The sequence below is a fragment of the Colletes gigas genome, unplaced genomic scaffold (genome assembly GCF_013123115.1).
Source record: "Colletes gigas isolate AHSC1104 unplaced genomic scaffold, ASM1312311v1 Colletes_gigas_Sc00013, whole genome shotgun sequence".
Classification (NCBI taxonomy): Eukaryota; Metazoa; Arthropoda; class Insecta; order Hymenoptera; family Colletidae; genus Colletes; species Colletes gigas.
Window position 1 is genome coordinate 5655932 of NW_025106642.1, and position 27112 is coordinate 5683043.

The 27112-nt window shown below is 38.5% G+C and overlaps 4 protein-coding genes across 8 annotated transcripts in view; 2 read left to right on the forward strand and 2 right to left on the reverse strand.

The window, feature by feature from the left end:
* LOC122399503 (epidermal growth factor receptor) overlaps positions 1 to 7583 on the forward strand; it is a 176151-nt gene extending 168568 nt beyond the window's left edge. For all 4 annotated transcript variants that reach the window (XM_043400218.1, XM_043400217.1, XM_043400216.1 and 1 more), the window contains 10 exons: positions 107 to 442; positions 683 to 1067; positions 1436 to 2112; positions 2198 to 2327; positions 2563 to 2873; positions 3237 to 3538; positions 3631 to 4842; positions 5104 to 5509; positions 5579 to 5758; positions 5972 to 7583. In XM_043400218.1, the coding sequence (XP_043256153.1) occupies positions 107 to 442; positions 683 to 1067; positions 1436 to 2112; positions 2198 to 2327; positions 2563 to 2873; positions 3237 to 3538; positions 3631 to 4842; positions 5104 to 5509; positions 5579 to 5758; positions 5972 to 6279 (4247 nt within the window). In that variant the 3' untranslated portion in view covers positions 6280 to 7583. The remainder of the gene's footprint in view (positions 1 to 106; positions 443 to 682; positions 1068 to 1435; positions 2113 to 2197; positions 2328 to 2562; positions 2874 to 3236; positions 3539 to 3630; positions 4843 to 5103; positions 5510 to 5578; positions 5759 to 5971) is intronic.
* Positions 7584 to 9435: 1852 nt separating this feature from the next.
* Positions 9436 to 11757, forward strand: LOC122399488 (2-aminoadipate transaminase-like). The gene is made up of 8 exons (XM_043400190.1): positions 9436 to 9551; positions 9664 to 9830; positions 10087 to 10363; positions 10581 to 10742; positions 10811 to 11063; positions 11165 to 11279; positions 11368 to 11473; positions 11555 to 11757. Exons 2-8 carry the CDS (start codon positions 9669 to 9671, stop codon positions 11755 to 11757), a joined length of 1278 nt encoding a protein of 425 aa, XP_043256125.1. The 5' UTR covers positions 9436 to 9551; positions 9664 to 9668.
* A 515-nt stretch (positions 11758 to 12272) lies between these two features.
* LOC122399419 (ribosome-recycling factor, mitochondrial) lies at positions 12273 to 13397 on the reverse strand. Its single transcript, XM_043400096.1, has 2 exons — positions 12664 to 13397; positions 12273 to 12583 (listed from the first exon to the last, which is right to left on the reverse strand). Exons 1-2 carry the CDS (start codon positions 13224 to 13226, stop codon positions 12340 to 12342), a joined length of 807 nt encoding a protein of 268 aa, XP_043256031.1. The 5' UTR covers positions 13227 to 13397; the 3' UTR covers positions 12273 to 12339.
* Positions 13398 to 18231: 4834 nt separating this feature from the next.
* Positions 18232 to 27112, reverse strand: part of LOC122399413 (A disintegrin and metalloproteinase with thrombospondin motifs 8) — a 72845-nt gene continuing 63964 nt past the window's right edge. The window contains exons 11-18 of one of the 2 annotated variants that reach the window (XM_043400084.1): positions 26276 to 26331; positions 23117 to 23243; positions 22640 to 22804; positions 22429 to 22555; positions 22246 to 22350; positions 21540 to 21691; positions 20409 to 20821; positions 18232 to 18838 (exon numbers count right to left, since the gene is read on the reverse strand). In XM_043400084.1, the coding sequence (XP_043256019.1) occupies positions 18702 to 18838; positions 20409 to 20821; positions 21540 to 21691; positions 22246 to 22350; positions 22429 to 22555; positions 22640 to 22804; positions 23117 to 23243; positions 26276 to 26331 (1282 nt within the window). In that variant the 3' untranslated portion in view covers positions 18232 to 18701. The remainder of the gene's footprint in view (positions 18839 to 20408; positions 20822 to 21539; positions 21692 to 22245; positions 22351 to 22428; positions 22556 to 22639; positions 22805 to 23116; positions 23244 to 26275; positions 26332 to 27112) is intronic. The other variant, XM_043400085.1, reaches the window with a different exon arrangement.

Below are 27112 nucleotides of genomic sequence, written 5' to 3' on the forward strand. Positions count from 1 at the left end.
TGTAACTCGAAACCTTTTGTCACTTGAGATTACCAAGTAATTTCGAAATATATTTTCAAATATTCTTTGCTCACGATTTCATGCTGAATATCCACTTCTGTTGCAGTTTGTATCGGAACCAATGGCCGCCTCTCCGTTCCGTCCAACAAACAGCACCACTACCGGAATCTTCGAGACCGGTACACCAACTGTACTTATGTCGACGGCAACCTGGAGATCACATGGCTCCAGAACGAGACATTCGACCTCAGCTTCCTCCAGTATATACGAGAGGTCACCGGCTACGTCCTCATCAGCCACGTGGACGTCCGGAAGATCGTTCTGCCGCGGTTGCAAATCATACGCGGCAGAACTCTCTTCAAGCTCAATATTCACGTCACCGAGTTCGCCCTGTTCGTCACGATGTGTCAGATGCACAACTTGGAGATGCCGGCCCTCAGAGGTAAATCCACCTTTTCCATTTTTTCATTCTTCATAATACAGATTTTAATATTGCTCCGGTTTTTCACATTCTCGACAATTATAATCAAATCTTCGTATTAAAATACAAACAAAAGGTGTTTAAAAATGAATTATTTTGAATACAAGATTGCTCTTAGCGAAGTAACCGTCCGCTCTAGTATTAGTTTTGCAGCGTGAAATTAATACCGCGACGAAACTAAACAGTACGTGTCGTTGCCAGATATCCTCAACGGCAGCGTGGGCATGTACAACAATTACAACCTCTGCCACATTCGAACGATCAACTGGGACGAAATAATCACCAGCCAGGGTGGAACGTACTCCTACGTGTACAATTTCACGTCGCCGGAGCGCGTCTGTCCATCGTGCGACAAGAGCTGCGAGCAAGGTTGCTGGGGCGAGGGGCCTGAGAATTGTCAGAGGTACTCGAAGACGAACTGTTCGCCCCAGTGCTGGCAGGGCAGGTGCTTCGGGCCCAATCCGCGAGAGTGTTGCCATCTTTTTTGCGCCGGTGGCTGCACGGGCCCGAAACAGAGCGACTGCCTCGCTTGCAAAAACTTCTTCGACGACGGTGTGTGCACGCAGGAATGCCCGCCCATGCAAAAGTAAGTAGACGGCTCCCATCGTTAACGACCCCGTTGAAACGCGTATTTCGAGCAAATTCATACCCGATCCTTAATCAGCGATAGTTCGCAAACGCTAACGTACGACCAAGATGAAATTTGATTGATTTGTACATAAAATTTTACCGGAGTTCTCGATGTAAAATAAAATAAAATGTTCCATTAAACGATACCGATGCACGCTTCTCAAGTATGACGAGTGTGAACTCGAAAATAATAAAACGTTTGACACTAGTATGCTCATTGTCGATAAATCTGTGTCGCGTCGGTGTTGGTCTCGTAGAGGCTAGGAGTTCGGATCTCCTTAGAAACTTTACGACCTAGCATTGAAACGACAACGATCGTTTCAGGTACAATCCTACGACGTACTCGTGGGAGGCTAATCCTGACGGTAAGTACGCGTATGGTGCAACCTGCGTGAGAAAGTGTCCTGTGCACCTCTTGAAAGACAACGGGGCTTGCGTAAGGTCCTGTCCGCCGAAAAAGAAAGCGCTCCACGGGGAATGCGTGCCCTGCGACGGGCCTTGCCCGAAAACCTGCAAGGGCGTGGACAAAGTACATTCCGGGAATATAAACAGCTTCAAGGATTGCACGATCATCGAGGGCTCGATCACGATTCTAGACCAAAGCTTCAAAGGTTTCCTACATCTCTTCAAGAACTACACATTGGGGAAACGATACGAGGAGATGCATCCCGACAAACTGGAGGTGTTCAGCACGCTGAAAGAAGTCACCGGGTTCTTGAACATCCAAGGGGACCACAAGGACTTCAAGAACTTGTCCTACTTCCGGAACCTCGAGGTGATCGGTGGTAGAACGCTGACGGAATATTTCGCGTCGATGTACATCGTGAAGACTTCGTTGGTGTCGTTCGGGCTCAGCTCCCTCAAGAAAATTTACTCCGGCTCGATCGTCATTTTGGAGAACAAGAATCTGTGTTACGCGCAGAGTATCAATTGGACTAGGATGAAGAGATCGTCGGAACACGAGATTCTATTGTCGAACAACCGGAACGAGACCGAGTGCAGTGAGTATAGCTACGACGAAAAATGTATTGACTGAGAAGTAAATTTAATTTAAGAACTGATATCGATATCTTCCTCTAATTATAGTAAAAGATGGATTGGTATGCGACGAGCAGTGTTCCGACGATGGCTGTTGGGGGCCCGGTCCGGCGCAATGTCTATCCTGCAAGAACTTCATCTTAGGGAACGATTGCCTTCAAGACTGCACTGCACCAGGGTAAGGATGCGTTTCAACGATTTAAATATACAACAAACTTTTACGAACCTGGCAATAACAACTGTTACTTCTGTTGTGTTTAAATTTGCCCACCTCAGATCGTGGATCGAAGGTAAACTACATTAACCCGAGGAGATGTTAGCTTTCTGTCTCGCACGCGTATAATCTTGCACCGTTGTCGAACAGCGTTAACTCGAATTTAAACGCTCACGAGTGGTCCCTTCTTCTCTCCTAGAATTTACCAAGCGGACAAAAAGACCTGCAAGCTGTGCCACGAGGAGTGCGACGGTTCTTGCACGGGACCGAACGCGGAGCACTGCACGAAATGCAAACACGCGCGAGACGGTCCCTTCTGCGTACCCGAATGTCCATCTTCCAAGTATAACGACAACGGCGAGTGCAAGGACTGTCACGAGAACTGCGTGGGTGGCTGCGATGGGCCTAAGAACAACATAGGCCCTAATGGATGTCACAGCTGCGATAAGGCGATCATGAACGGAACCGTACCTGAAGGATGTTTGCAGAAAGGAGAACCCTGTCCAGACGGTAAGGAATTCTTGGCACGATAAATTCGATGTTTGTCCGACTCATTAATCAAAAATAATCTGCTCGAAACTGTATGGCGAAGCTTCGCTACTGCGTCATTCGTATTGTTCTTAAACGAAAATAGAAAATTCTGAGTATATTAAATTATAGAGTCAGTTGCCCTGATATCTATTGACTATGAAGGCAATCGATTACTAGCATGCAATTTCGTTCCAAGTCATTCGACCGGTCGTGGTAGGTTTAGTGTTAAGAAACCGACAAACGACCCACGTAAAAGATCGTATTTTCTATGAGAGAATTTAATGGACTAAGATTTAGAAAGAGACGAGAACGGGCGAGTGAGACTGCTGTTATTTCTTAAAGGGCATTACTACGAGTGGGTGAGTCCTCAAGAACAAGGAGAGCTGAAGCATTTAGCAGGGAAGGCCGTCTGCCGCAAATGCCACCCTCGTTGCAAGAAATGCACAGGATACGGTTTTCACGAGCACGTGTGCCAGGAGTGCACGAAGTACAAGAAAGGCGAACAGTGCGAGGACGAGTGTCCAGCGGATCACTTTGCGGACGCGGACACGCAGCTTTGCATACCGTGCTTCAGCGAGTGCCGTGGATGCTTCGGACCGGGCCCGAATCAATGCTACAAATGTCGAAATTACAAAATCAATGTGGTGAGTGACGTACTGTTAGAATATTTTTAGTTCTAAAAGATCTTTATATAACGTTTCAAATGCATTCGCCAATTTTTACGTACTTCTTTCAGGACGAAGATATAGATGGCAACGTGACGTCCTTCAACTGTACAGAGATATGTCCACCCGAGTATCCTTACAAGATCTTCCCTCTGGACAGCGAGCCGTATTGTTCCCTGGAAGTAGTCGATCCTGGACTCCGTGTGGAAAACGAACTTCAACCGGCTATCCTGGCGGGCGTAGTGGTGTTTACGTTGGTGTTCATCGTGGTAGCGGCCGTGATCATGTACTTCTGCCGCGTACGGGCGAAGGCGAAGGAGAACGCGGTCAAGATGACGATGGCGTTCACCGGGTTGGACGATAACGAGCCTTTGCGTCCAACAGGCGTGAAACCGAATCTGGCGAAACTGCGTATCATCAAAGAGGAGGAGATGAGAAAAGGTGGGATCCTGGGGTACGGTGCCTTTGGAAACGTCTACAAGGGCGTATGGGTGCCGGAAGGTGAAAATGTGAAGATACCGGTGGCCATTAAAGTCTTGCACGATGGCACGGGCGCGAACACCTCGAAGGAGTTCCTCGACGAGGCGTACATCATGGCCAGCGTGGAACACCCGAATCTGCTTCAGCTGCTGGCCGTCTGCATGACCTCGCAGATGATGCTCGTTACTCAGCTGATGCCGTTAGGTTGTTTGCTCGATTTTGTGCGTACGTTCAAGGATAAAATCGGTTCCAAAGCACTCCTGAATTGGTGTACACAGATCGCCAGGGGGATGGCCTACTTGGAAGAGAGGAGATTAGTCCATCGCGATCTCGCCGCTCGTAATGTCCTCGTGCAAACGCCCAATTGCGTGAAGATCACCGATTTCGGTTTGGCCAAGCTCCTGGACATCAACGAGGAACAGTACAAGGCTGCCGGCGGCAAAATGCCGATCAAGTGGCTGGCTCTGGAATGCATCCAGCATCGAGTCTTCACCCACAAGTCGGACGTTTGGGCATTCGGTGTAACCATATGGGAGGTCCTCACTTATGGCGGCAGACCGTACGAGAACGTTCCCGCCAGAAACGTGCCGGAACTGTTGGAGAAAGGCGAGAGGCTACCACAACCGGCGATCTGCACGATCGACGTTTACATGATCATGATCAAGTGTTGGATGTTGGACGCCGAGTCCAGGCCCAGTTTTAAGGAACTGGCGGAGGACTTTGCGAAGATGTCTAGAGATCCTGGTCGATATCTTGCCATCAAGGGCGACAAATACATGAGATTACCTTCGTATACACTGCAGGTTGGTGATATTTATATTGCGTAAAAAAATCATCCTCTTCTATCTCGTTTATGTAAATCTTCCGTCAGTTCATTATTTTTCAAATGCTTTAAAGGAAATTTGATTTCCACTTACCAATTTGGTAAAAATCAACATTAAGTAAAATAATTCAGTTGAGATTGAGAGTCCACTTAAGAATAGCTAAAATATCGTCCAATATATAATCTACCATACGTAATGTTTAAATTCAAGTAACGAAGGTATAATTTGTGATGTTTTCAGGACGAAAAAGAGATGATACGGAATCTTGCATCGGCCATTGACGGCCCCGAGGCGTTAGTCGATGCCGACGAGTACCTTCAGCCGAAATCCAGGGCTCCGATTCCACCTGGACTTTCGGCGTCCAGTACTTCCGGCTCCCCGCCGAACACCCCCGTGAAAACTGGCTGGCCCAATGGTAAACCGCTCGCCGCCGACTCTCCCACGCCCCAAAATCAACAAAACTGGGACAGAGAGTTGTTGAGGTACGGAGCGAATCATAGAAACGGAAACGCGCCCCACGAGCCCGGAAACTCTGGCCAGCACGCGCACTTCGCGCCTCCGAACGGCCATTGCGGACATCCCATAGGTTCGGACAGCACCAGTTCAAGATACTGTTCGGATCCGTTGAAGATGATCGGCGTCAGAGGTCCGTTTCATTGCTATTAAATAATGTACACAAATTTTATAGAAAATTGTAATGAATTTGTTTGTTTAGATTGTGATGTAACGGACGATTGTTTCGACGGTGAGATGAACTCCGCGCACCAGCAGGCTCAAGTAGGTAACCTGAAGTTAGACTTGCCATTAGACGAAGACGATTATTTGATGCCATCGCCGCAATTGCCGACAAATACGACGCAATACATGGATCTCATAGGGGACTCGAAACCCACGGGTAAACAAAAATGCACCGTTAATCTCTAGAGACACTATTGAAAAAATTAAACACGTACGGAAGTCCAGTAAGAGGACCTCAACAATTTTCTTTCGAAAGGGAACTATCAGGCATATTAATTTCAAACTTCGTATTGTAGATTTATCTATACGTATATCGCCAATATGAATTTTTCTCAAGTTCAAACGAATGATTTTTTTCGATCGTTTCCAGAATTGGAACCAAAGCGAGTCAACAACGGTTACCGGAAGTACCCAGAATTCCTGACCATCCCGGGTAAAACATCGTTGGATAATCCGGAGTACATAATGTCCCAGGACGAAGGACCGTTGACTCCGCAGACTTTAGGTATTCCAACGCCCGATTTGGAGAAGGTATTAACGAACGGGAACTTTGGGTCTCAGGTGAGACAAAGGAGTTCCGAGGAAGAATCCGACCACGAGTACTACAACGACTTCGATCGCCTGGAACGGGAGTTGCAGCCGCTGAAGCCACTTAGGAAGAACGAGACGACTGTCTGAGTCCAAGGTTTCCGAAGGATACTGAACAAGGACTGTTCCGTTGTTTGAAACCGGAAACAGAAGGTCGATATCGCTCGTCCGTCGCCCGAGGTCGAATCGATCTCGGACTCGACGGACGGGAAACCTAATCGGTACACGGAATCCAGTTCCTCGCAATGAGGAAACTTCAGAGTACTTAGAGAGGACACTTCGCCAAAGTGCCGTGTTTTGATTGTGATTAGACGTAAAACGCGAGAACTGTGCTAAATTCCCCAGCAGAGTTTAAGGGAACTTATCCCACACACGATGGACTGTCGCGCGTGCGTACGATGAACAAGTAGTGCAAAGATAATCTTAATGTGCCATTCGCCGTGGCTTGTAAATAAAGTAGTGTCTACCACTTCTTTAGGGTTACAGAGAGTTTAAGGATCGACGTGCAGTAAATGGCATAGAAAATTGTCTCGCTTTTACTTTCGCCTGACTTCGACGGTCCATGTTCGTTACATCTTCCTCTTTCCTTATAGAGACCACAGACCCGAGGATTCTTCGTAGAATAATTTTTACGACTGTTTGCATCAATATACGTAGAGTCGTTGTACAACTCGTGCCGCGCTTTCGTACGATGAATCGTCGCGTTTGTGGCCCCTATTGGTTTCTTCCACAAAGAACGGACAAGGAAAACAATCATTCCGATCGCGAACGTGGACCTCGCCTGTCTCTTCGAAAATTCAGAACCACCCTCTTCTGTCTCTTCTAATTTAAAGAGCACGAATCATGAGATGTCGATAAATTGTACGCGGGGCCGTTACGCGAATCACAGAAGATCCGATGAAAATTTTCTTTAACCGCCCCGAGTGCGGAACATCTGCGCGGTTCGCCGTTGACTGTGATAAAGAAACGTTCTACTGCTTCACGAAGACACTTTGAACATCTCAATCGTTAAACAATCCACTCTTGCCCCCCTTTTAACCCCCCTGGGTCGCAGTAAGCTACGACGTTACGACGAATTGTCCTAATTTACTGCCCGAACGTGAAGAGTTTCCGGAGTCGCGACACGATGGTCGGACGAGACCCGAGAGAACACACGCGTCTCGTGACTCTACTTAAACGACCCCCTGTATTCTTTTATTTTTCATGCCATCGCCTTAGGAAAAGGGACCAATGAAATTGGCCTCGGCCGTAGCCCGCGGATGCATCTCGACTTTTTTTTTTTTATATAGAAAACGCGTTTTGTAAATAGATTAGTGGTTTAGCGCGTAAGACTTCTACTGAACGTAGAGAACGGAAATGTACTTGAGTAAACTAAGCGAAACAAAAAAAAAAAAGAATAAAAATAGAACTGTAACGTTTTAAACGAGAAAATGAATAACGGGCGAGAAATGTAATAGGATTAGGACGTGCCATGTTGTGTATGTGTACAGGGAACGCGCGAAACGGCGATAACACGGTTCTCCACGTGTTCACACGGAAGTTAAACGGTGAAACGGATCCAACCAGGCGTCGCGTTTCATTGCAAAAGGTGTGCACGAGCGTGTGCGAGACTGACGATCTCATTCGCGATGGTGAAACCTTGTTAGAGGGAATATAGAATTCAACGTCGCGCGCTCTTCTGTGATAAAAATGGGGAACAACCTTCGAAGAAAATTGTATCATTTTTTTTTTTTGTTTTTTTTTTAACGCGGTTTGTTTGTTTTTTGTTCGTTGTGGGAACAATCGCACACGGATTTCCAATCTCGTCACACGCGAACTGCAGTGTCTTGTTCTTAACGATGTAAGCATTGTAAGCCAATACGTATCGTGTACATTTCATTAAGCGTTACTAATGGTTACGTTAGCGATTTCTCTCCTTGTAATATATCATTCACTTGCGTCGCCGAGCGGATCAGCGTGCACCATCGCCGGGAAACGTGTACGCGCGTAACTCGATGTTCCCGATGAAAAAGAAAGAAAAAAAAAAAAATGTAATGTTAAACGTGTCTTTCTTCCATTCTCCCCTCCACACCCCCGAAAAAAACCCCTTACTTAGTCCCGTTTCTATGATTTTAATGTAAAACCCGACAAAAAACTGCGAGTGTGAATTTAGAAATTGTACAATACGTTTGATCGCCGGGATAAATAGCTGCGAGGAATTGCATTTGCCATTCGGTTGTGGACATAGAACTTATAAAACTTTATAATATCATTATATTATCGTAAAGAAATTATTGTAATAAAGAGCCACCATCATTCTTACGAGGTTTATGACTCATCCCTGTTTTTTTTCCACTGCGCTCCTTCGTTTCGACTCGAACATTGCTTTCATTTAGTTATTTCGCGGGTATAAAGTATACAATACAAACGATATAAAATATACGAGTGACGTGTAATATGCAGGGAATGAAATAAAGTACAAGACACGTTTCAGACGATCGTTATTTAGTGGGTATCCAGGGGAGGTTCCCCCAAGAGTTATGAAATCTTAAAAAAAGTAGATCCAGTGACGGATATAGAAGTACCAAAAGGGAGGAGGCTAACAAAAACTGGTAAAAATATTCGAGACTTTTATCACTTGGAAATTGTAAATGTAAATAGAAATGTTGAAGTTTAGATAATTGTTCAATCGTAGTTTGTAAACAATTAATATTTTTGCGCTTAGAAGTGAAAGCGACTCAGATACTTCTCAGTTTATTAATTAGTAAGGGGCTCTAAAAGAGTATAAAACCTTGCACAGGGTAGTTCTTTCAACAATAGAAAATATATTGGCCAATGAAAAAGAATTTGCCGCAGGGGGCTGGAATCAAGGCTGCATGGTTGGGAAATTCCGACCATAAGTCGCAGAGACACCATCTTACTTTAAGAAACCAGCAGGCGAATAAAACTGTTTATCAAATATTTTTCTACGAAGTTTCATTAAAATCGGTGATATGGTCTCCTCGTAAAAGGTGCTTAAAAGTGAAGTTCGTAAAAATATAATTACAATTTCTACAAAATAAATGACAGAAAAAAAAATATAAATAATCTCGTTGGAACAAACGATTATACATTTCAACTTTTAATGTGGGTTAAGTTCATAATATAGTACGATATGATAACGATCGGTTGTGTACACTATTCGTGATAATTCGACGTGTGTATATGTACGGAATGCTACGTGTGGTTGTGAGGTGATTACTTGATTTATATATCTTACTCAAATTCGTCCAGCTGTATCGTCAGTTACACGCCGATCGTCGTGCGCCGCGGATAATTACAAGTTTTAACGAACAAACGATCCGTGAATTTTATCGAACGTATTACACAAATGAAAAGTTAAGGTGCAGTGGAAAATATAAAATAAAGTATTGATAAAAGATATCAAATGTAAAATGTGTCGATTTGTTTATCGGAAATCTGGAATTTAATGACTTCCTCGATTTCTTGTTACAGTCAAAATGGTGACGATACACGATCCATATCTCAGGCATCTTTTCGACAATCAGTCTATATTTAACGTTTATAACGAAGAAACTATGAACTTATCGGTCGGTGCTCCAGGTCCTGACCTGCTCCAACACTGCGTGGATATGTTACAAAGAGCGACAGACCACAGATTGGTATGAGTTTACCATTTATCGTATTATTGTTTAAACTTAAATCAACAGCTTGGAACGTATTACAAAATTAAGCACGTCTGAACGTCGATCGTTGCAACTTTTTAAAATTCTTTTCCCTGTTCGCATGAATTTCAAAATTAACAAAATTAAATCTTTCATCGTATGCTACATTTGATCGAGCATTTATTGCAGAATCGGAATTTCGCGTAGCTTTAACTAGGATGAATTTACTGTACTCAAAATAATCTTCGTCTAGGAAGAAGAGAAGAAGGAAGGTAAGTATTTTCTTTTTCAATATGGCACGCAAGCTGGTCTGTGGGAATGTCGCGAAGAATTGGCGAACTTCCTGACCAGACGATATGACGATCCAGTGAAAAGAGAAAACTTGATCTTGACCTGCGGAGCCTCGCACGGCATTCAGCTATTATTAAACACCGTGCTCTCACCAAATGGAGTTATTTTTGTAGAGGAAGTCACTTATATGATAGCCTTGGATGTTTTCAAACAATTTCCACTGATGAAAATAGTAACTGGTACAAACAACATACTTTTTTCATATTTAAACAAAAAATTTTAACATTAGAATAAAATTGACACATCGATTTATCATTTTTTATACCGTTTGGTATCAAATCGAAATCCTAATTCTCGTTACGGAAACATTCTATAACATTTCATTAATCCGATATCGACCAGTTGTTTTCGATTAGATACTTGAAGAATGATTTAAATATATTTTCTTCGACACAGTACCAATGAAAAATGATAACGTAGACTTGGACGCGTTCGAGAAAATAATCGCGGAGGAGAAGAAGAATAATAACTTCTTCCTCACCGACGAGAAGATATTCTGGGCAATGTTTTACACTATTCCCACTTTTCACAACCCGACCGGAACCACTTTACCACCAGGTAGACGATAAATTGTATTTTAAGAAATCACAATACGATCGACAATTGATATTGTTACTTCGTAATAGAAAGTTGTAAGCGTCTGGTCGAAATAGCACGGAATAATTCCATAATGGTCGCCTGTGACGATGTATATAATTTGCTTTATTACGGAAATGGTTCCCCACCGCATCGATTATTCTTTTACGACGATCCAATGGATCCTGATTACAAAGGTGGTAATGTTGTGTCGAACGGATCGTTTTCGAAGATTCTATCGCCGGCAATTCGTTTCGGATGGATCGAATGTCCACCGCGAGTAGCGAAGATCTTTAGATCATCGTAAGCAGATTCTCTGTTTCGGTATAGAAATTACAGAATGTAAAAGTTTTGTCAGCTTATTATACCTGGTCAGATTTTTATGATAATTTTACAATTTCCAGAGGGATCATGCTCAGCGGTGGTGCAGTTAATCATTATGTTTCGGGCGTGATCGCAAGTTTACTTCATCTAAACATCGAAGACGAATATCTCGATAAGATTATTAATATTTATAGGGTAGGCGAGCTTCACAAATATTGTTTATTTAGCTATACATATAGCACTCCATATTGTTCAAATATAAAATTGAATATTGTTTTTGTAGGAACGATTATCATTATTATGCGATACGTTGGATCGCTATTTACCAAAGTGCTGTTCGTACTATCGCCCGGAAGGTGGTTACTTCGTATGGATTCATCTTCCACCAGGTATATATAATATTGTCTGTTTTATTTAACAGTATTTATTGTAACGTTCAATTATCAAAGAGATGTTAATGTTTTTTGCAGAAGTAAATGGTAGTGATTTTATTAAATGGTGTCAAGAAAAGCACAATGTAACTGCTATACCAGGAACACGATTTTCATACAGCGGAAAATGCAATAATTTCTTGAGACTTAGCATAGGTTTTCATAGGAAAGAGGTTTTAGAAATTGCATCCAGAAAACTTTGCAAAGCTCTTCAATATTACATAAGCCATAACACAGTGTGACCAATTATAAGTAATTGCAGTTATCTACCAATTATCGTCAAGGATATAGCATTTCTTACACATTAAATAAATTTAACTGTTAAACTATTTGTAAATTATTTGACTTGTATATATTAATTTTACTGTCTATAAATAAATTGCGTGTATAAATATGGATGTCGACGCGTGACGTCAGCGGTCAGATTTATTGATGACAACAGCTATAGTTAGAGTTTTGGGGGTAGTTATTCGTAAAGATGGTTTGTAAAAAGCATCTGTTTAGGATAAAGGCCATAAAATAATTTACATGCTTACAAACGGTGCAAGGGGGGACACCAGGTAAGGGCACATGGAATGTGGTGGGGCCTTAACGAACGTAGGGTTTCGGAATTTTGTTTGTGAAGAATGGAAAGTCAGAGTCTTGAAAAACGTGCAAAGTCCATTGTGTGAAACAATCGAATGGACTCTGAATGAAATGAACTTGTAATTATGGATGCGAATGGTGCTAGTGAACCGGCGATGGAAGTTTTGGCTTATTCTCAGATATATACATTTATTAAATGTTTATCTACAACAGATTATACAGAAAGTAACTAAAACTGATTATTCAGATTCACCTAAAAGTTCTTTTTGTTTAGTTTCCAATAGTTGTTCTGCTCTACCAACATATTCACGGCTCGTATGACTTATGTAACCTTCGATCCTAAAACTTAAATCTTCAGGCAAAGAAGTTTTCTTTTTTACATCTCTGACATACTTATTCCGTATATCTGTAATACTATCTTTGCATTTGACAAAGTATACTTTTGCTGTCTTTGCTAAATTTTCTCTGTGCACTCTTGTGACTCTACTCGATTACAAAATGACATTAATGTATTTCATAAAAAATAACAGCATATTCTTTAAAGTTTATCTAATCAAACTTACTTTGGTATCGGAATATAAAGTGTTGTACCCTGTTGTTGTGGGTTTAAGTTCATTTGAGATTTTGATAACGCATCAACGATGTTTGGGATTACTTGCGGAAATGTATCCACATTTATTACAATTAATTTAGGTTTTCGATTAATTTCTACCAGTTCTTGAAGCTTATACTCATCTCCGTCGTGTTTCACTACTAGATCTTCGATAGCACCGATACTTGTACGCAGACCCACATGTTTTATCATCTGCTCTTTATACTGATCAACCACTTTGTCAAATTGTGACAACATGCGTTCTACATCTATAACTTCAGCCACCTCGTTCAAATTTACATGCACAGGTTGTGATTTATTTTTGGCTTTAGCTTTTAATGAGACGTGTGTGGTTGAAAAATAATTAACATTACCCAAATTCGAAGGAGAATATGGGAAAAAACGCATATTGGAAATATAATACTGTGCTAAAATGTTCCTTGGACTTATATAATCGTGTAAAGTATTCACATATTTAATTGAACAATTGTTTGATTTTAAAACAAGATGTCTTAAGAGCCTTGGTAAATTCATGTTTAAATTTATAATTTATTTATTTATAAATCCACACTTTCATATGTCTCTATTTAAGACGTATGCATACATACGAGTGGCGATGATTTTTTATATTTACAAATATCACGATAACATAATTTTGTTAGAATCACACATAATAGAAATTCAAATAAACTTTGAGGTTAAAGTACCTCAATAAACTTAGGAAATTTTTGAAATACTAGGAAACTAAATTTAATCTTGCTTATGCAACTAGTTAAATCACTAGAATATACTTATATTCAACTTAGATTTTTTATTAATACATTTATCATTAACTGTATTTATTCAAAGATAAATTTAACTTTTGTGCCATGATATTGTAATAAATTTTGTATTGATTGTATAGTAAGTAACATAATAAAACCACAGAATAATGAATATATAGAAGTTTCATTTCGAGACGGTACCGTTGATGTAGCTAGTTAGGTATGTATTTCTTTTTATACAAGTGCACATCGACAAAGTACAAACAGCGAAAGTTCGTACATTAAAAAATTGAAATTGTAATAGATTTTTGTAATAGAATTATATAATAGAAATACTAGGACTGTTGGAGACGGCGAATCAGTGATGCCAGATTGTGCACCGGGTGCACTACTCACACTATGCCAGATCACGCGTACGTGAGCTCGTGGGATTTCGGAGAGTCGACAAATCGATTGATTACTCCAATGAAATTAATCGATTAATGTCCAATGATGGACCGTACAGCTTTAATTCCGTTAAAAAATAATAAAATTTATGTAATTTTATTTTCTGTCTCACTTCCTCTTGTGTTAATTTCTGAATCTGTTGATAACGTTGCGAGTGACACGAAAATGGTAATGGGGGTCCCGGGACCCCAGAAACTCCGGTCGAAAAATTAGGTGAAAGGTCTATTCCTATACCTCGTCTGTGGTGAAAGCCACAATTGTCTGTCCATCAATACTAATTCAGCGAATAATTTCTCAACTTACGAGGACGCTAAAATCACCTCCGAATTTTTCGCTCGGTATGGCAGTCAGATTGGGCCACCAATCGTTGAACACGATTTCACTTGTAAATATATTTACTATTTTATAATAAATAAAATGTAATTCTTTGATTTTGTGTGTGTGCATGAGTTGGAAACATCACTTGCGTTAATTTTAACTTAGTTTACGCGACGAAACTTGACATTTTCAGATCTTGTTCATTTTTTCTATTTTAAGTAACAGATTTTGTCTTCCGGGATGAATTTTGTACAAACACGAGGACGCCGTCGCCTTCTGGTGGGTTCTCCTTCTATTTTTACTTCCTTCTTTCTCGTTAGTGGCACCAGACCCACTTCCCTTTTCCAATTCTGCAATTAAAAATAAAGTCACTCGAACAATCGAGGCCTAAAAATAGTATAATCGAGTCAAACTTGTAGTTGTCATATAAAGTTTGGCTTTCAATTAGTAAAAGACAATTAAATTATTAAATTTCGACTTATGGATAAATATAATAGATTTTGCGTGCCTCCACAGCTTTGAGAATTGGATAAAGCGGTCTAACGCCTTTGGATTCGCTGATGACCTCTTCTGAATAATTAATCACTCTTTGATTGTCTTTTTCGATAAGATGATCCATCTTTGCAGCCGTTTCTTCGAGAAACTTTTCCCGATTTTGGTCAGTCTCCTTCTCGATCTGTAAGAAAACCAAAATACAGACATTTATTAACATAATTTACTGCATACTCTCAAATTATTCATTCCTTTAAGCTATGTGCCTGATAAAATATAAATTTTTAATAAAATTCACGTCCTAGGATCGAATTTTCTCGAAAAAATATTTGTATTAGGGAATGAAACTAGTCAGTTTAATGATATATTTGGCGATTTAACTTGCAATGTTTTTTTTTAGTGAATTTGCGTATTCTATTTTCTTGTTCCACTCTCGTTTCTGTTCCTCCGCGCCCATATTTTTATCACACTCGTCCTTTTTGAATCTACGCATTATTTCCCAGGCTTTCAGGTCCTTTTCTTCCTCGAGCTGCCCTAACTTCTCAAGCATTGCTTTCTTATGAAAATCTTGAGTTTCTTTTCGTAGTCTCGCCTCGTATTCACTTCGTTCTTTATCCTTTTCTCTCAGATTAGCCTCTTTCTCTTCTACAGCCTTAATAAAGTTCTTCTCCCATATGTCTGATGAACTCACTGGCGCTTGACAGTTTTCCACTGTAAAAATAATTTATTTCTTATATTTTCAATTGTTTATACACAATTAAGAATATGTTATGATATTGTTATTAAATTACTTGTCCATTTGGCCTTTTTCTCAAATTCTTTTTTTCTATTCTCCGCCACTTGCTTATGGATCATTCTGATCCGTGATTTAGCGTTTTGATAAACATCAATCGCACGATCTTCAAACTTCTCTTCCTTCTTGATTTTCAGATCGAATTCATTTCGCTCTTTTATCGCGTCTTCAAAAAATTTTTTCAATTTTCTTTTCGTATTTATTGACTGCAAATATATTTTATATGTATTAAATAATAAATTAATCACTGAATAATTAAAATTAGTCGCGTTGTATAGACAACAGTCGAATTTCCAAAATGGAAATTAAACAGAACGATTCTACGCCTATAAAAATCACGAACTTCCTGTTCCTCGTGTTTCTTGAGATCTTCCAAATATTTGTCTGTTTCTTTTTGATATTTTTTATCGGCTTCAAATTCTTTCATTTCTTTCTCCTTCGTTTGCTTTTCATTTTCTTCGATCCTGAAACAGTTAAATATATTATTTGAACATTATGAATACTTTTCTTATTAAATATTTTTTATTTACTGGCTTTTTAGGTCGAAAGCGTATTTTTTCATTTTCGAAATACGATTTTCCATCGTTTCTTTCTGTTCTTTCTCGTATTTTGCCACATCCGCTTTTAGTAAATTTGCATAGTTCAATTCTGCATTTTTGTCTATGGCTTTTAGATCCTTTTGGAATTGTATTTGAGCGTCCAGTTCTCTGAAACACTATATAAATTATGGCGAATGATTGCAAATCGTTTTTTAAATGAAAATTTACTTTTTAAATTCAGAAATTGTAACTAATTTAATTTTTATTATATTTAATGTTAATATCCAATTCTTCCAATTCTTCGAAACATTATGAAGACCATAGTAAATTATTCTGCATAGTTTTTCGAACGAATTTTAATTTTTTAAATTGGAAAATAAAATTAATTTGGACGTTATGGAAAAATATTGACTATTTTTATTATTTACAATATTAGTATTTGTTTAAACATGCCTCGGAAGAAAGGAGAGCCTGATTAATTTCTCTGCATATCGGTTTTCTATAAAGAATTAACCTTTTCGCATGTTTTATTACTTCTTCCCTTTCTGCTAATTTTTTTTTCAAACTTTCTTCCAGAAATTTTTTTCTTTCTTCTTCGGATTGTTTCTCTTTTTCCAAAAATTCTTTTATTCTTTGTTTCCTGATATCCTGTTAAGAGAAATATGTGTGACATTCAGTTTATGAATTTAACAATATTTGAAAAATTAATTTGGAAAGTTTCAAAGCATATTTTTTGCAATTTTAACTGGAAATTATTTTCGAAGTTTAATCATTTTTACACGATTGAAATAACAAAATTTATTCAAACAATTAGCAAGATTTATTCGAATAAATTGTATGAATAAATAACAAGATTTATAACATTATAAATAAATAAAAAGAATACCAATGGAGCGTCCTGATTGATGGTCTCATCCATGGTGTCTGATATCTGGAAAAATAAATTTCTTTTACAGAATAATATTCTTTTATTCTTATTCAAACATTTTCTCCCATTCGAATAGTATCTTATTCAAATAATTTCTAAATTCAAATGGATATTTGTTCTCAGAGGCGAATAAAATTCCCAATATTCATTCGTTACTCGAATAAAACGCTGCTCAGTTTTGTTTCAAAAAAATCATTATTCTTTCATCATTAACAAACGATATTGCGACAGAAATATCTGTAAATGCTTGAAAACAAATAATAATACTAAAAGTGACGTGTAACTTGTGTAAGAACATAATCTTTGATGCACTACTATTTCTAAACAAAATTAGCATTGTTCAGTATTTCTAGAAGTGTTTTATTTTGTACAACTGCTATTTTAAAGAGAAAAATCTGAAAAAATTTCATAAAATTTACCTCGGCGTCAGAAATGCTGACAGGAAAAATCGATCCACGGTTACTACGATACAAAACAAATGTCTTTCACCATTTTCACAAGTTTGTTATATTTTGCAACTTCTATTTTTGAAAGGAAACATTCGAAAAACTTTACAAAGTCACGACACCGGAAATAATAAATAATATCTTCAAATAATTAAAATTTTAATATATAAATCAGATTCAAATTTTAAATCGTGCAAAAGAAGGTTTAAGAATATTCTTTTACAACGAAACAACACGAACAATTATACTCTGCTGGTCGAAACTTTATTTTCAGGTGTAGAAAGCTCGAAACGAACTGTCTCTTGTTTCTCGAGGGGTATAACCGAAACCCTTGGAAAATCAGGGTGAATTGAACAGAGGGGGAGAAGAACTTTGGCAATGATCGATTCTGGCAGTGTCGAATATGCGTGCCAAATGTTTTATCATCGATACGCCTAACAATTCGACCCCTAACTCCTTCACCAATCGTTCTCAACTTTCAACGTACATAATATTCCATTCAAAGTTTAAGTATAAAACATAAATAAACGAAAGACTTTGCGTCATGTTTTAATCTATTCCTTTTTTATATCAACACTGACATTAAATAACATTTTGCTTGAAATTTCAACTGTCCTAAAAAACCCGCGTTCCAAAAATGCTCGAAAATATTACATTTCGATGAATTTCTGTCTGTTGTCCGCTCGTAGAAGGTCGATTTCGACGAGGTAGGGGCAGGTGAAATCAAAGAACCGAAATGCGACGCCATCCATTGTATAATCACCATTTATTGTCTTGCGCTACAATTTTTTCATGATTTTAGGTAAGCTCTTCTCACATGCACGCATAGAAACGCGCTCGTATTTATGGAAATACTCTCGTCGCGGCGTAAGTCAAACCCGCGCGATTGCGTGCATCGAATAAATATGCGTACGAGTAACCGGATTTTCGATCGAACGGTTCGTTCCTGGGTCAAATACGTACACCCGCTCTCTGTACAAAGCTCCTGCGGTACTACCGTAAAAGAAGACAGAATGAAGTTATATCTTGGGGTAACACAGTTATACGTAACTACTTAATGAAGGGGGAATTGCACTTTCTCTGCATCCAGAACTCTTGAGTTGTCGTTTCGGAAAAAGGCAGTCCGACACCGTGGACACGATTTAACCCCGTTTCCGTCGAGGTTTCTGCTCGACGAGCTGAACGCGTGCTGAGTGCGCGCCGATTTGTTTTTTTTTACGTCGGCCCCGTGGTTCCGCATGGCCACGCGAGTTCCTAACCAATTTAATCCATCTTCTGTCGATCAAGCGGCGCAAATCGTCTTTAAGGACGCGCAGCAGCGATTTTTCACAGATTGCAAATGGCACAGCCATGTTCTCAGCCTGTCAATCAGCTCCGCGCAATCTGACCCCACGTCCGTGCACTCATCGACCTCTGGTTCTGAAAAGAAATGCCAAAATTCGGTCAAGCTTTCAGAGAGATCGAAAACAGCTATGATATCTGCGAACTAGGAGAATCGTTCGTTTCAAAATTTTTACAACTTATACATATAAATTTATGTTTTGATATGTATATGAACTGGAAGTATCCACAGGTGTTGTATGTTCGCAACAAAAGAATAAATTCATAAATTCGTGTCTTGCTTTATGAACTAGAAGAATTGTCTATTTCGTGTGTTTATTATTTTGGAATTTTCGTGTAAAAGGAGAATTCATTGTTATATGTAAAACTTAATACAGAGTGTTCAGCATCTATATGACAAAAATTTGAGGGGTGATTCTAGGGGTCAAAACAAGACAAAAATCAAGAATAGTAATTTGTTAATTGAGGCTTTGTTTAATAGTTATTAAATAGCCAGAAACATTTCTGGCCACACGTTATATTTTCGATAAAGAATTTTTTTCTCAAAACTGCGTAGGATTTCGGGGATATGTCTATTCATAAAAAATGATTGTAATTAACTCCCGCAACCAAAAATATTTTTTTTAGAACGATTTGAAATTTTTCACTTTCGACGAAAAATTTGTCCACCTTTCTGAATTTTTTTCTCGAAAATGCATAAGATTTCGATGGTATGTCTATTCACCAAAAATGATTGTAATTAACTCCTGCAGCTAAAAATAATTTTTTTAGAACGATTTGAAATATTTTTTTTTGGACGAAAAAAGGCACCTATCGATTTTTCTTAAAAATTCGTTTTTGATTTTTAATAAATTTGTTTGACGCGCTACGGAAAAGTTGTTTGGTACTTTTTTGTAGGTACTCGTGAGCTCTACCTCAACAAAAAATTTCATTGAAATATATTCACTATTGTAGGAGTTATGGTAGTTTGAAAATTGCCTTTTTTAATCCCTTCTGTAGTCAACTCAACACGAATCCGTCACCTTTTCACCAATCAGATTTCTCTTGGTTTCCCATTATTTACATCTAATACCGTGCAACAAATAATCAACGATTAAAATTAATTCCACAAGATAATATTGAAAGTATAAATCGTTCGTTATATGGTACATCCTCTCAGATTCCTCACCGGAGTAATTTGTTTCGGAAATTTACGATTAGAAAGAACAAAGACACGCTACTTCCCACAGAATATCCATGAGTTATTATTGATATCGAAAGTTGATGGAACACAAAGATATTCACTGTCCTGATGTGAATTGAATGAAACAGGATCTCGAAGGAGCGACGTGTCGGTCTGTCACAATTTTAATAATCACATCGCAGCCGTTTTCACGGCGCCACCGGTGTTAATTAGTCACGATCGAAGATAATCGCTCGTTAAGCGAGGAAGAAGATCACCTGCCAGGAGCATATATTTCACAATAGAGTATTAGAAGATAAAGCGAGAGAATAGATAGAGCGAAAGTGGCTACGAGATGTTATCCGATTCGATAACGTTAAACGGGAAACAGACGATGATGAAGAAATGAATAGAAGAAAGGTTCTGTAATTTGAGAGGAAAGCAATATGTCTCGTATCAAGTGGTTTTGATACGGATTTCTCTTACCGCGACCATCGCTTGGAATCCCATTCTGATCCCCTTTGGCTGTTGTTGGAAACGACATCATGCTGACCGTGCTTTTACGTTTGAACGGGCTAATTTTCGGATAACTCGCGTCATTAGTGACTTTCGACAGAGGGCTAACCGTATAATACGAATTCAAGTAACTCGTATACTTTCTAGTAGTGGTTGTACCATAGTTCTTACTAATATTATTGTCGTAAAGTTTAGTCTTGTACTTATTGGCGTATAAATAATTGGCAGTCGTATGTGTGGATTTAGTCGCTGTGGCTGTCGCGAATGGTGTGACGTGTTTATAAGGACTGCTCGTCGACGTCGACGAGAAGTGATTCGACAACGGCGAGAAATACTTAAATTTCGTTTGTTGCGTGCTGTGTGTCGTTGATTCCCACGGATACCTGTGTGACAATAGCATTTATAGTGTTATCAAACGAACAAGAACAAAAGATCGTCGAACTCGGCTTCTCCAGTCTATCGATTCAGAAAATATAGCCACGGATTGGTTTGGTACATGTTCCGACGAACGACAACCGTTTACTAAATATAACAAGTTTCTTCTTATATGCACGGTGTTTCAGAAATATAGACAGAAATTTAATTGGTCAAAGAATTCGCAGAGAAAATGGCTGAGTTAATTTTCAATAATTGCAAGACCATAAAATGATTCTCAAAACTTACAGGTCAAAAGTTGAGTTCTTCAAAAGCGATCAAGTTGGAAATTAAAATTTATCAAACCTGTTTTGTTGCTCATTTTTTGAATCCTATTAACCATTTAAGTTTGTATCTATAGCTTCGAAACATCTTACATATTTCTAAATATTTCCACAAAGTACTAAACGTTTCAGAATGTTTTACTCAAAATTTCCATGTTACACGACATTATTTTAAAATTAATTTGCTAATTGCATTTAGCACTCGATATGCTATGTTAAATCGAATTCCTATTCGTGAATATCTCTTTATTTTACACGATACTATGGAATCGGTGTTTAATACTCGATGAAATCGCCAGTTGTAACCAACGTTAATGGAGAAGTACAATGAAATTATTATATTGATTAAGTTTGTATATTGCACAGAGAAAATACACGATAATAGAAAAGTTTTAATTGTTACCTGTAATCCGTGTTGTTGTATTGAGCGAATAGAGGCCGATTGTGGGCTGTGGGATTATAAGTGCCATCTCGGCGCACGTAGGTTGGGATGTTTTGTGTGTAATCTGGTATAATATTTTCATGCTCGGCCACGCACTTTCCATTCAGGCAGTACTGGAACAATTAATAAAATTGTGGTCAGCACAAAAACTGTTCCGTAAACGGAAACACACTAACGCATTTTTACGCGCGTCGTTCAGAAGCATTAAGCAGGAGACACGTTTCCGAATAAACTATAATTGGATTCAAACTCAATATTCGAGGGCAATTAGAAAATTATGTTGCATTTATCTTGAACAATTATTGATACTTTGGTACCTTATTCTACCATCAAAAGCAAATTAAATATTAAAAATGCTGAAGTTAGGTGAGACACCCATCGATCTTGATTTAAAAGTTCTGTAAAAATGTCCACCTTAAAATTGGGGAAGCAATAATCGGATAATGGATATATTTTAGACCTCGATTGCAATAACTATCGTGATATATTAGTTTGCTCTCAGAAATTATCTAGAAATCCCATCGATAAAAGACAATTGATCGCTCGAGACATCTCCGTTTTATCTGCCTTTAAAGCAGAGAGATAAGACACGAATGTAAAAGTTGACCAAATTTTATTCGATCGTATTCCCCATTATTGTTTCTTTTATTAACTGTTAATCGTTTACCTGACCATCTCCGCATGGAGAGCCTTCGGCTGCTGGACGATAGGCCACGCAATATCCTGAACCAGCGTCGAAGCAAAACAACTGAGCGCAAACTCTGTCGTCTTTCTAAAATCCGACACACGGGTTTCAATGTTTTATTAGAAAAAAAGGATATCGAATCGATTGTGTTTTAGTAAAGCTTACGAAACATGCGCTCGTTCCACGATCCTTTCGACACTGTGCGTCCAACGAGAGCAATTTCCCGGGCAAAACTCTGGGAAGCGCTTCGTCCTCGTGAGGCGCGTTGTACAAACATGTTGCTGTGTCGCCACTGAAATTGAAAAATCAAAGGATTTTTGACTTGCCCTCTCCTTGTGAATCGATTTGCCCGAAATATAATGTATCAGATTCGTACTTTAAGAAATGATGAAACGACGACACGCTGCAGTGAGACCACTTGAAGCCTTTCTCAGTGTGTCGAAGGTCGCTCATAATGTAGCCATCCTCCCAGCGACATTTTTCGGCTCCGGGTCCTCCGAGATAGCTGGGTGGCGGTGAACCATCGTGGACTGCGCCAAGTCTATAATATTTCCATTTAAAAATAATATTATCCACGGTTCAAACATGCTTTCCGTGCAAGTAATTTTCGTTTTTACAAATACAAACTTTATCGTCAATTTTGAGTATAATTTTGGCTAGTAAGAACAATGGATTCAAATATTGCCTCAAAAAATTTATCGATACAGATTCCAATTCCTAAATTAATTTACGAACGAAACGTATATGGAAGTTAGTTTACGAATCGGGGAGAAATGGGTGATTTTGAGAAAGCATTTGGAACTTGATATTTTTAGATGAGTACAAATGATAAAAGCATGAAAGGAGAACTTACAAATGGCCGACTTCGTGGGCAGCGACGATAATTCCGCTAAATCCTCCGGTGTCCTCGATGATGGCGACCGAATTCACTTTTTCGAGACGCTTATTTACAACACACGCTCCACCCACGTACGCGAAACCTAGATGGATTCGTACGATCAGTCTCCAATATCTTAATCTTTATAGAAAATGTATATTTAATATTAATAGAAATGTTAATCTTGCCATTAAATTCGTTATTCGGTTTCGAGTAATAAGCTGTATTCTTAGCGAGTTTAATCAATACCAGAGCAGCAGAGTGTGCCAACGTGCTTCCAATTTTGAGGAAATAAAAATTCCATAAAATTAAGATGTATCATTAGTATTTGCTATTTTTTCAAATAAATTTCCATTTAAGTTTGATTTTTTGAATTTAGGACATCAAAAACGGTTCGTTCAAGACATATTGATTTCTACATATAGTTACAAAACTATAGGATAATTCTTTAGAACAATAAATAGAATTCATTTTATATATAATACTTTTTTACACTTCCAATAGTAATAGAAATTTCTCAAGGTATTTTCTTCGAAAGAAAAGAGTGGAAAATCATATTATTTCTCAAAAATGGATGACACGTATCCCTTTAAGTTACCGTTGATATTATTATTATTATTAAACACGAAATTTAAGCGGAAACCTAACGATAATAATAATATGCTTCACCTAAGTACTATTTCTGTTACTCAAAGCCAGACAAGAGTATCTGTTCAACAGGCAGCATGCATTCTGGGTGTTAATTTTACGTTGATTTTGTTAGCCGAGGCATTTGGAAATTGTTAATACGTCTACTGTGAAAATCGGTCCATAAATGTTTCTCTTTAACGATACCAACGCGAATTATATTGAATTTAGGGTATTAGCCTGTTACTCGATGCTCGTTTTAATTGTTTCGGATTCAAAGACTTACCGACCACGGTCCTTATTCGGTAACGCAGCCAAATAAACAAAGAAAGGCTCAAGTTATTCGGAATGGAACACAGAGAGCATAGAAACGACAAAGGGACGGTTTCTTTTTTCCCCCAGATATTCTTACAATTAATATCACGTCGTTAGGATCGAACGGATTGATCGGTCAGAGCTTTATTTTTTTAAAGAAAATCGTCGTGAATGATCGATTGTACAGATGCGCAGGGTTGTGTTTACGCGTCGTGAACACACACTAGGAAACCGTAGCCACTGTGCAAAAGGAAACGGGCAGAGAAGTTTTGAAAGGGGGAAATTTCGCGCCATTTTTGTACAGTGCTTGGGACAAAAGTAGCGGCAGACCATGGTCGTTATGACACGAATGCTCATAACTACTGAACAAATTAATCTAACGTAAAAGTTTTTCGACATTTTTATTCTGTAATGGAAGCCATAATACAGCGATATACAAAATAATAAGAAAAATATCTCAAGCATTTTTTGTCCTATACAACTAATGAAAAATAGAGTCTCAATTAGCATGTTTATATATGAATTCCATTATTTAAATTTATTTATATTAAGATAAAAAACTAGGTAAGAATATCTTACTTTACTATCACTTCGTAAATTGAAATTGTATTTGAAAATAATAATCAAACTTTAATCATTAATATTTAAAAAATTATTGAGCACAAGTGTGTAAAGTTTCTCTCCTTGTCAGATAGTAAATGAATATGTGAAAAATTGTTTTCTTCGTATCAATTGGTTTAGTTATAAGCGTTTGTATCGTAACGATCATATTGTGTAGATAGTCTTGTCCATCGCTATAAATTGGCCACTAATCGCCATCGTTCTTGATCGTACGTTCGGAGTGAGATTCAGGTAAAAAAAAAAAGAGACAGAGGAGAAACTTGTATCCCAAGACTAAGAGAGGTGACATTCAGAGACTAGAAAACGCGCGTGGCAAGCCGTATAGAATCGTTCACATTCAGCTGAAGGAAGCTCCAATCGCTGTGTTCATTCAACCATTCGTGGTGACCATAAATAAATTTCAAACGCAGAGTATTCGTTCAAGCTATCAGAGTGAAAAAATAAAGTATAAGTAGAGACAAAAGCAACGAAGACGCGTATGTAACTGTACGAGATACAATTTGTTTGCAGATTCCGTTGAAACGTTTCGATCGTGCAGTGCTCGTCACAATGAATAAATAAGTGTTCGTAAACGTGGGTTTGAAAACCAATCGTTGTTAATGCATGCTGATAAACGAGGACGAAGGAAGTTTATTTAAATCTGTGTAAGCTTTGTTATTCATTCAGTATGAGTAACAAGAGCAGCTTTATTTTGCGAGATGTTGGTTTTTGGGATCCACGTTCACCGATATTTCTTTCATTATTTTGAGGAGCGTTACGCGCCTGCATTATACCCGTGATTTTAAGGACATCCTATATTTTACACCGTTGTAGATGATAGAGCGTAGGCTGTGTTATTTCGACGAAATGATCTTGACGTTTCGCGAACAATATCAGAACATGTTCAAGCTTTTTACGAAGCTGCACTCGAGGTAGAAATACATTGGCTGTTTAAGATAGTTGGGAGACTATTCACATCACTTCGGTTGAAAAACAGAGGAGAAAACCAAGTCAATGAATCAGTTTGTTATTTTCAGAGTAACTTCGAACAGATAAAATACAATTGAAATACAAGGTAATTAATAAAGAATAGGTTATCAGATTTTTGTACTCGATTACTTGAAACTATCGTTACGAAAACGACGTCTAAGTTAATTTAGAAAACAAATTCACAGAATAAACTTGCCGATTAGTAAGTAAAAAATTTTTGAGTGTCCAATTCCTTTTGAAGTTAGAAGTCGTGTGCATGCAGTTATCCCTGACCCCTTAAACAGGATTTAAAACGTTTTGAACCTTTATAGGACAATGTTTCCTGCCTCGAGCGTATTCTGACGGAACGACGGAGCACTTTTTCAAAAGGACACAGCTTACCCATGGACAGAACGTTAAAAACTGCAAGATCCTGGGTCCACGAGGACCTCGAGGATCGCTGTCGCGCAAAGTGTATAATATCTTAGGTCCGTTTCGCGGTGTTGCAGCGAAAGAGATTTGAGAAAAAAAAAACCTTCACAGAGCAGTGCACAGTAGGAGTTTGAAAACAACCTCGCTCGTAAATTTCGTGTTCTGTTTCATTTTTAAACCCGGGAAACGTACCTGCGGTTCCTCTATTGCACACGTCATTCGCGTATTGCCTCCTGCACATATCTAATCTGCAATGCAACAACAAAAGTTCCACTTTATCATGTAGATTCACAGCCTGCTTGGTTCGGACCACGTCACGGGACAATCGACGCTCGTCTAATGCACAATGTCCTTCCGTATCACGTGGAAGCAAAATTTAATGTACAATTGGGTCTCATTTTGGTTCCCCGAGATCCGGTTCTGTACAATTCTGACAAGGTAGAGCGTTAATGGTATACATTTTCAAAGATTAGCGTCGAAGGGATCACGGCGATGCGACTGGCTGGAAAATAAGGTTGCGTTCCGGGTATTCTTTCGCGAAGACGGCTATTCTTTGTAATATTTACGTAGATTAAATTACAAATCTATTCCAGCAACTTTTAAAACTGTTTCAATGCTTGCAAAACTACTGTCGGTTAGAGTTTATTCGACGATTGCAACAGTTTTCCACTCTTTCTGCTATATTTTGGAACTGCCTTTATCTTTGCAAATTTAATTTCTCTCAGATAATTTTGTAGGAAACTTCAGACAATCCTCAGAAATTGTTTCGAGGTAAAGTTTAAAAAAATCAATTTTCAATTTTTATTTTAGATAAGTAAATCTGGATAGGTACTACGAGTATTAGATTAAGTTGTAGGCAATTGTCTGAAAGCAAAATGTTGAACTTGACAGTGAATCAGTTTGCTGAAAAATATGTTATCTGGACGGTTGATGAGTAGAGAATGAGTAGAGTAGTATTACTATCGAAACAGTTTTACAATTTCGCTGTGTGATTTATTAGACTCGAATAAATTATATTCTATATTACTA

Excerpts from the sequence above, each read along its gene's own strand:
- LOC122399488 (XM_043400190.1), top strand. The coding sequence starts at position 9,669 with ATGGTGACGATACACGATCCATATCTCAGGCATCTTTTCGACAATCAG. Across the intron at positions 9,831-10,086 it reads GAGCGACAGACCACAGATTG|GAAGAAGAGAAGAAGGAAGG; the intron begins GTATGAGTTTAC and ends ATCTTCGTCTAG. Across the intron at positions 11,474-11,554 it reads ATGGATTCATCTTCCACCAG|AAGTAAATGGTAGTGATTTT; the intron begins GTATATATAATA and ends TGTTTTTTGCAG.
- LOC122399419 (XM_043400096.1), bottom strand. The coding sequence starts at position 13,226 with ATGAATTTACCAAGGCTCTTAAGACATCTTGTTTTAAAATCAAACAAT. Across the intron at positions 12,584-12,663 it reads CTTTATATTCCGATACCAAA|AGTCACAAGAGTGCACAGAG; the intron begins GTAAGTTTGATT and ends GTAATCGAGTAG.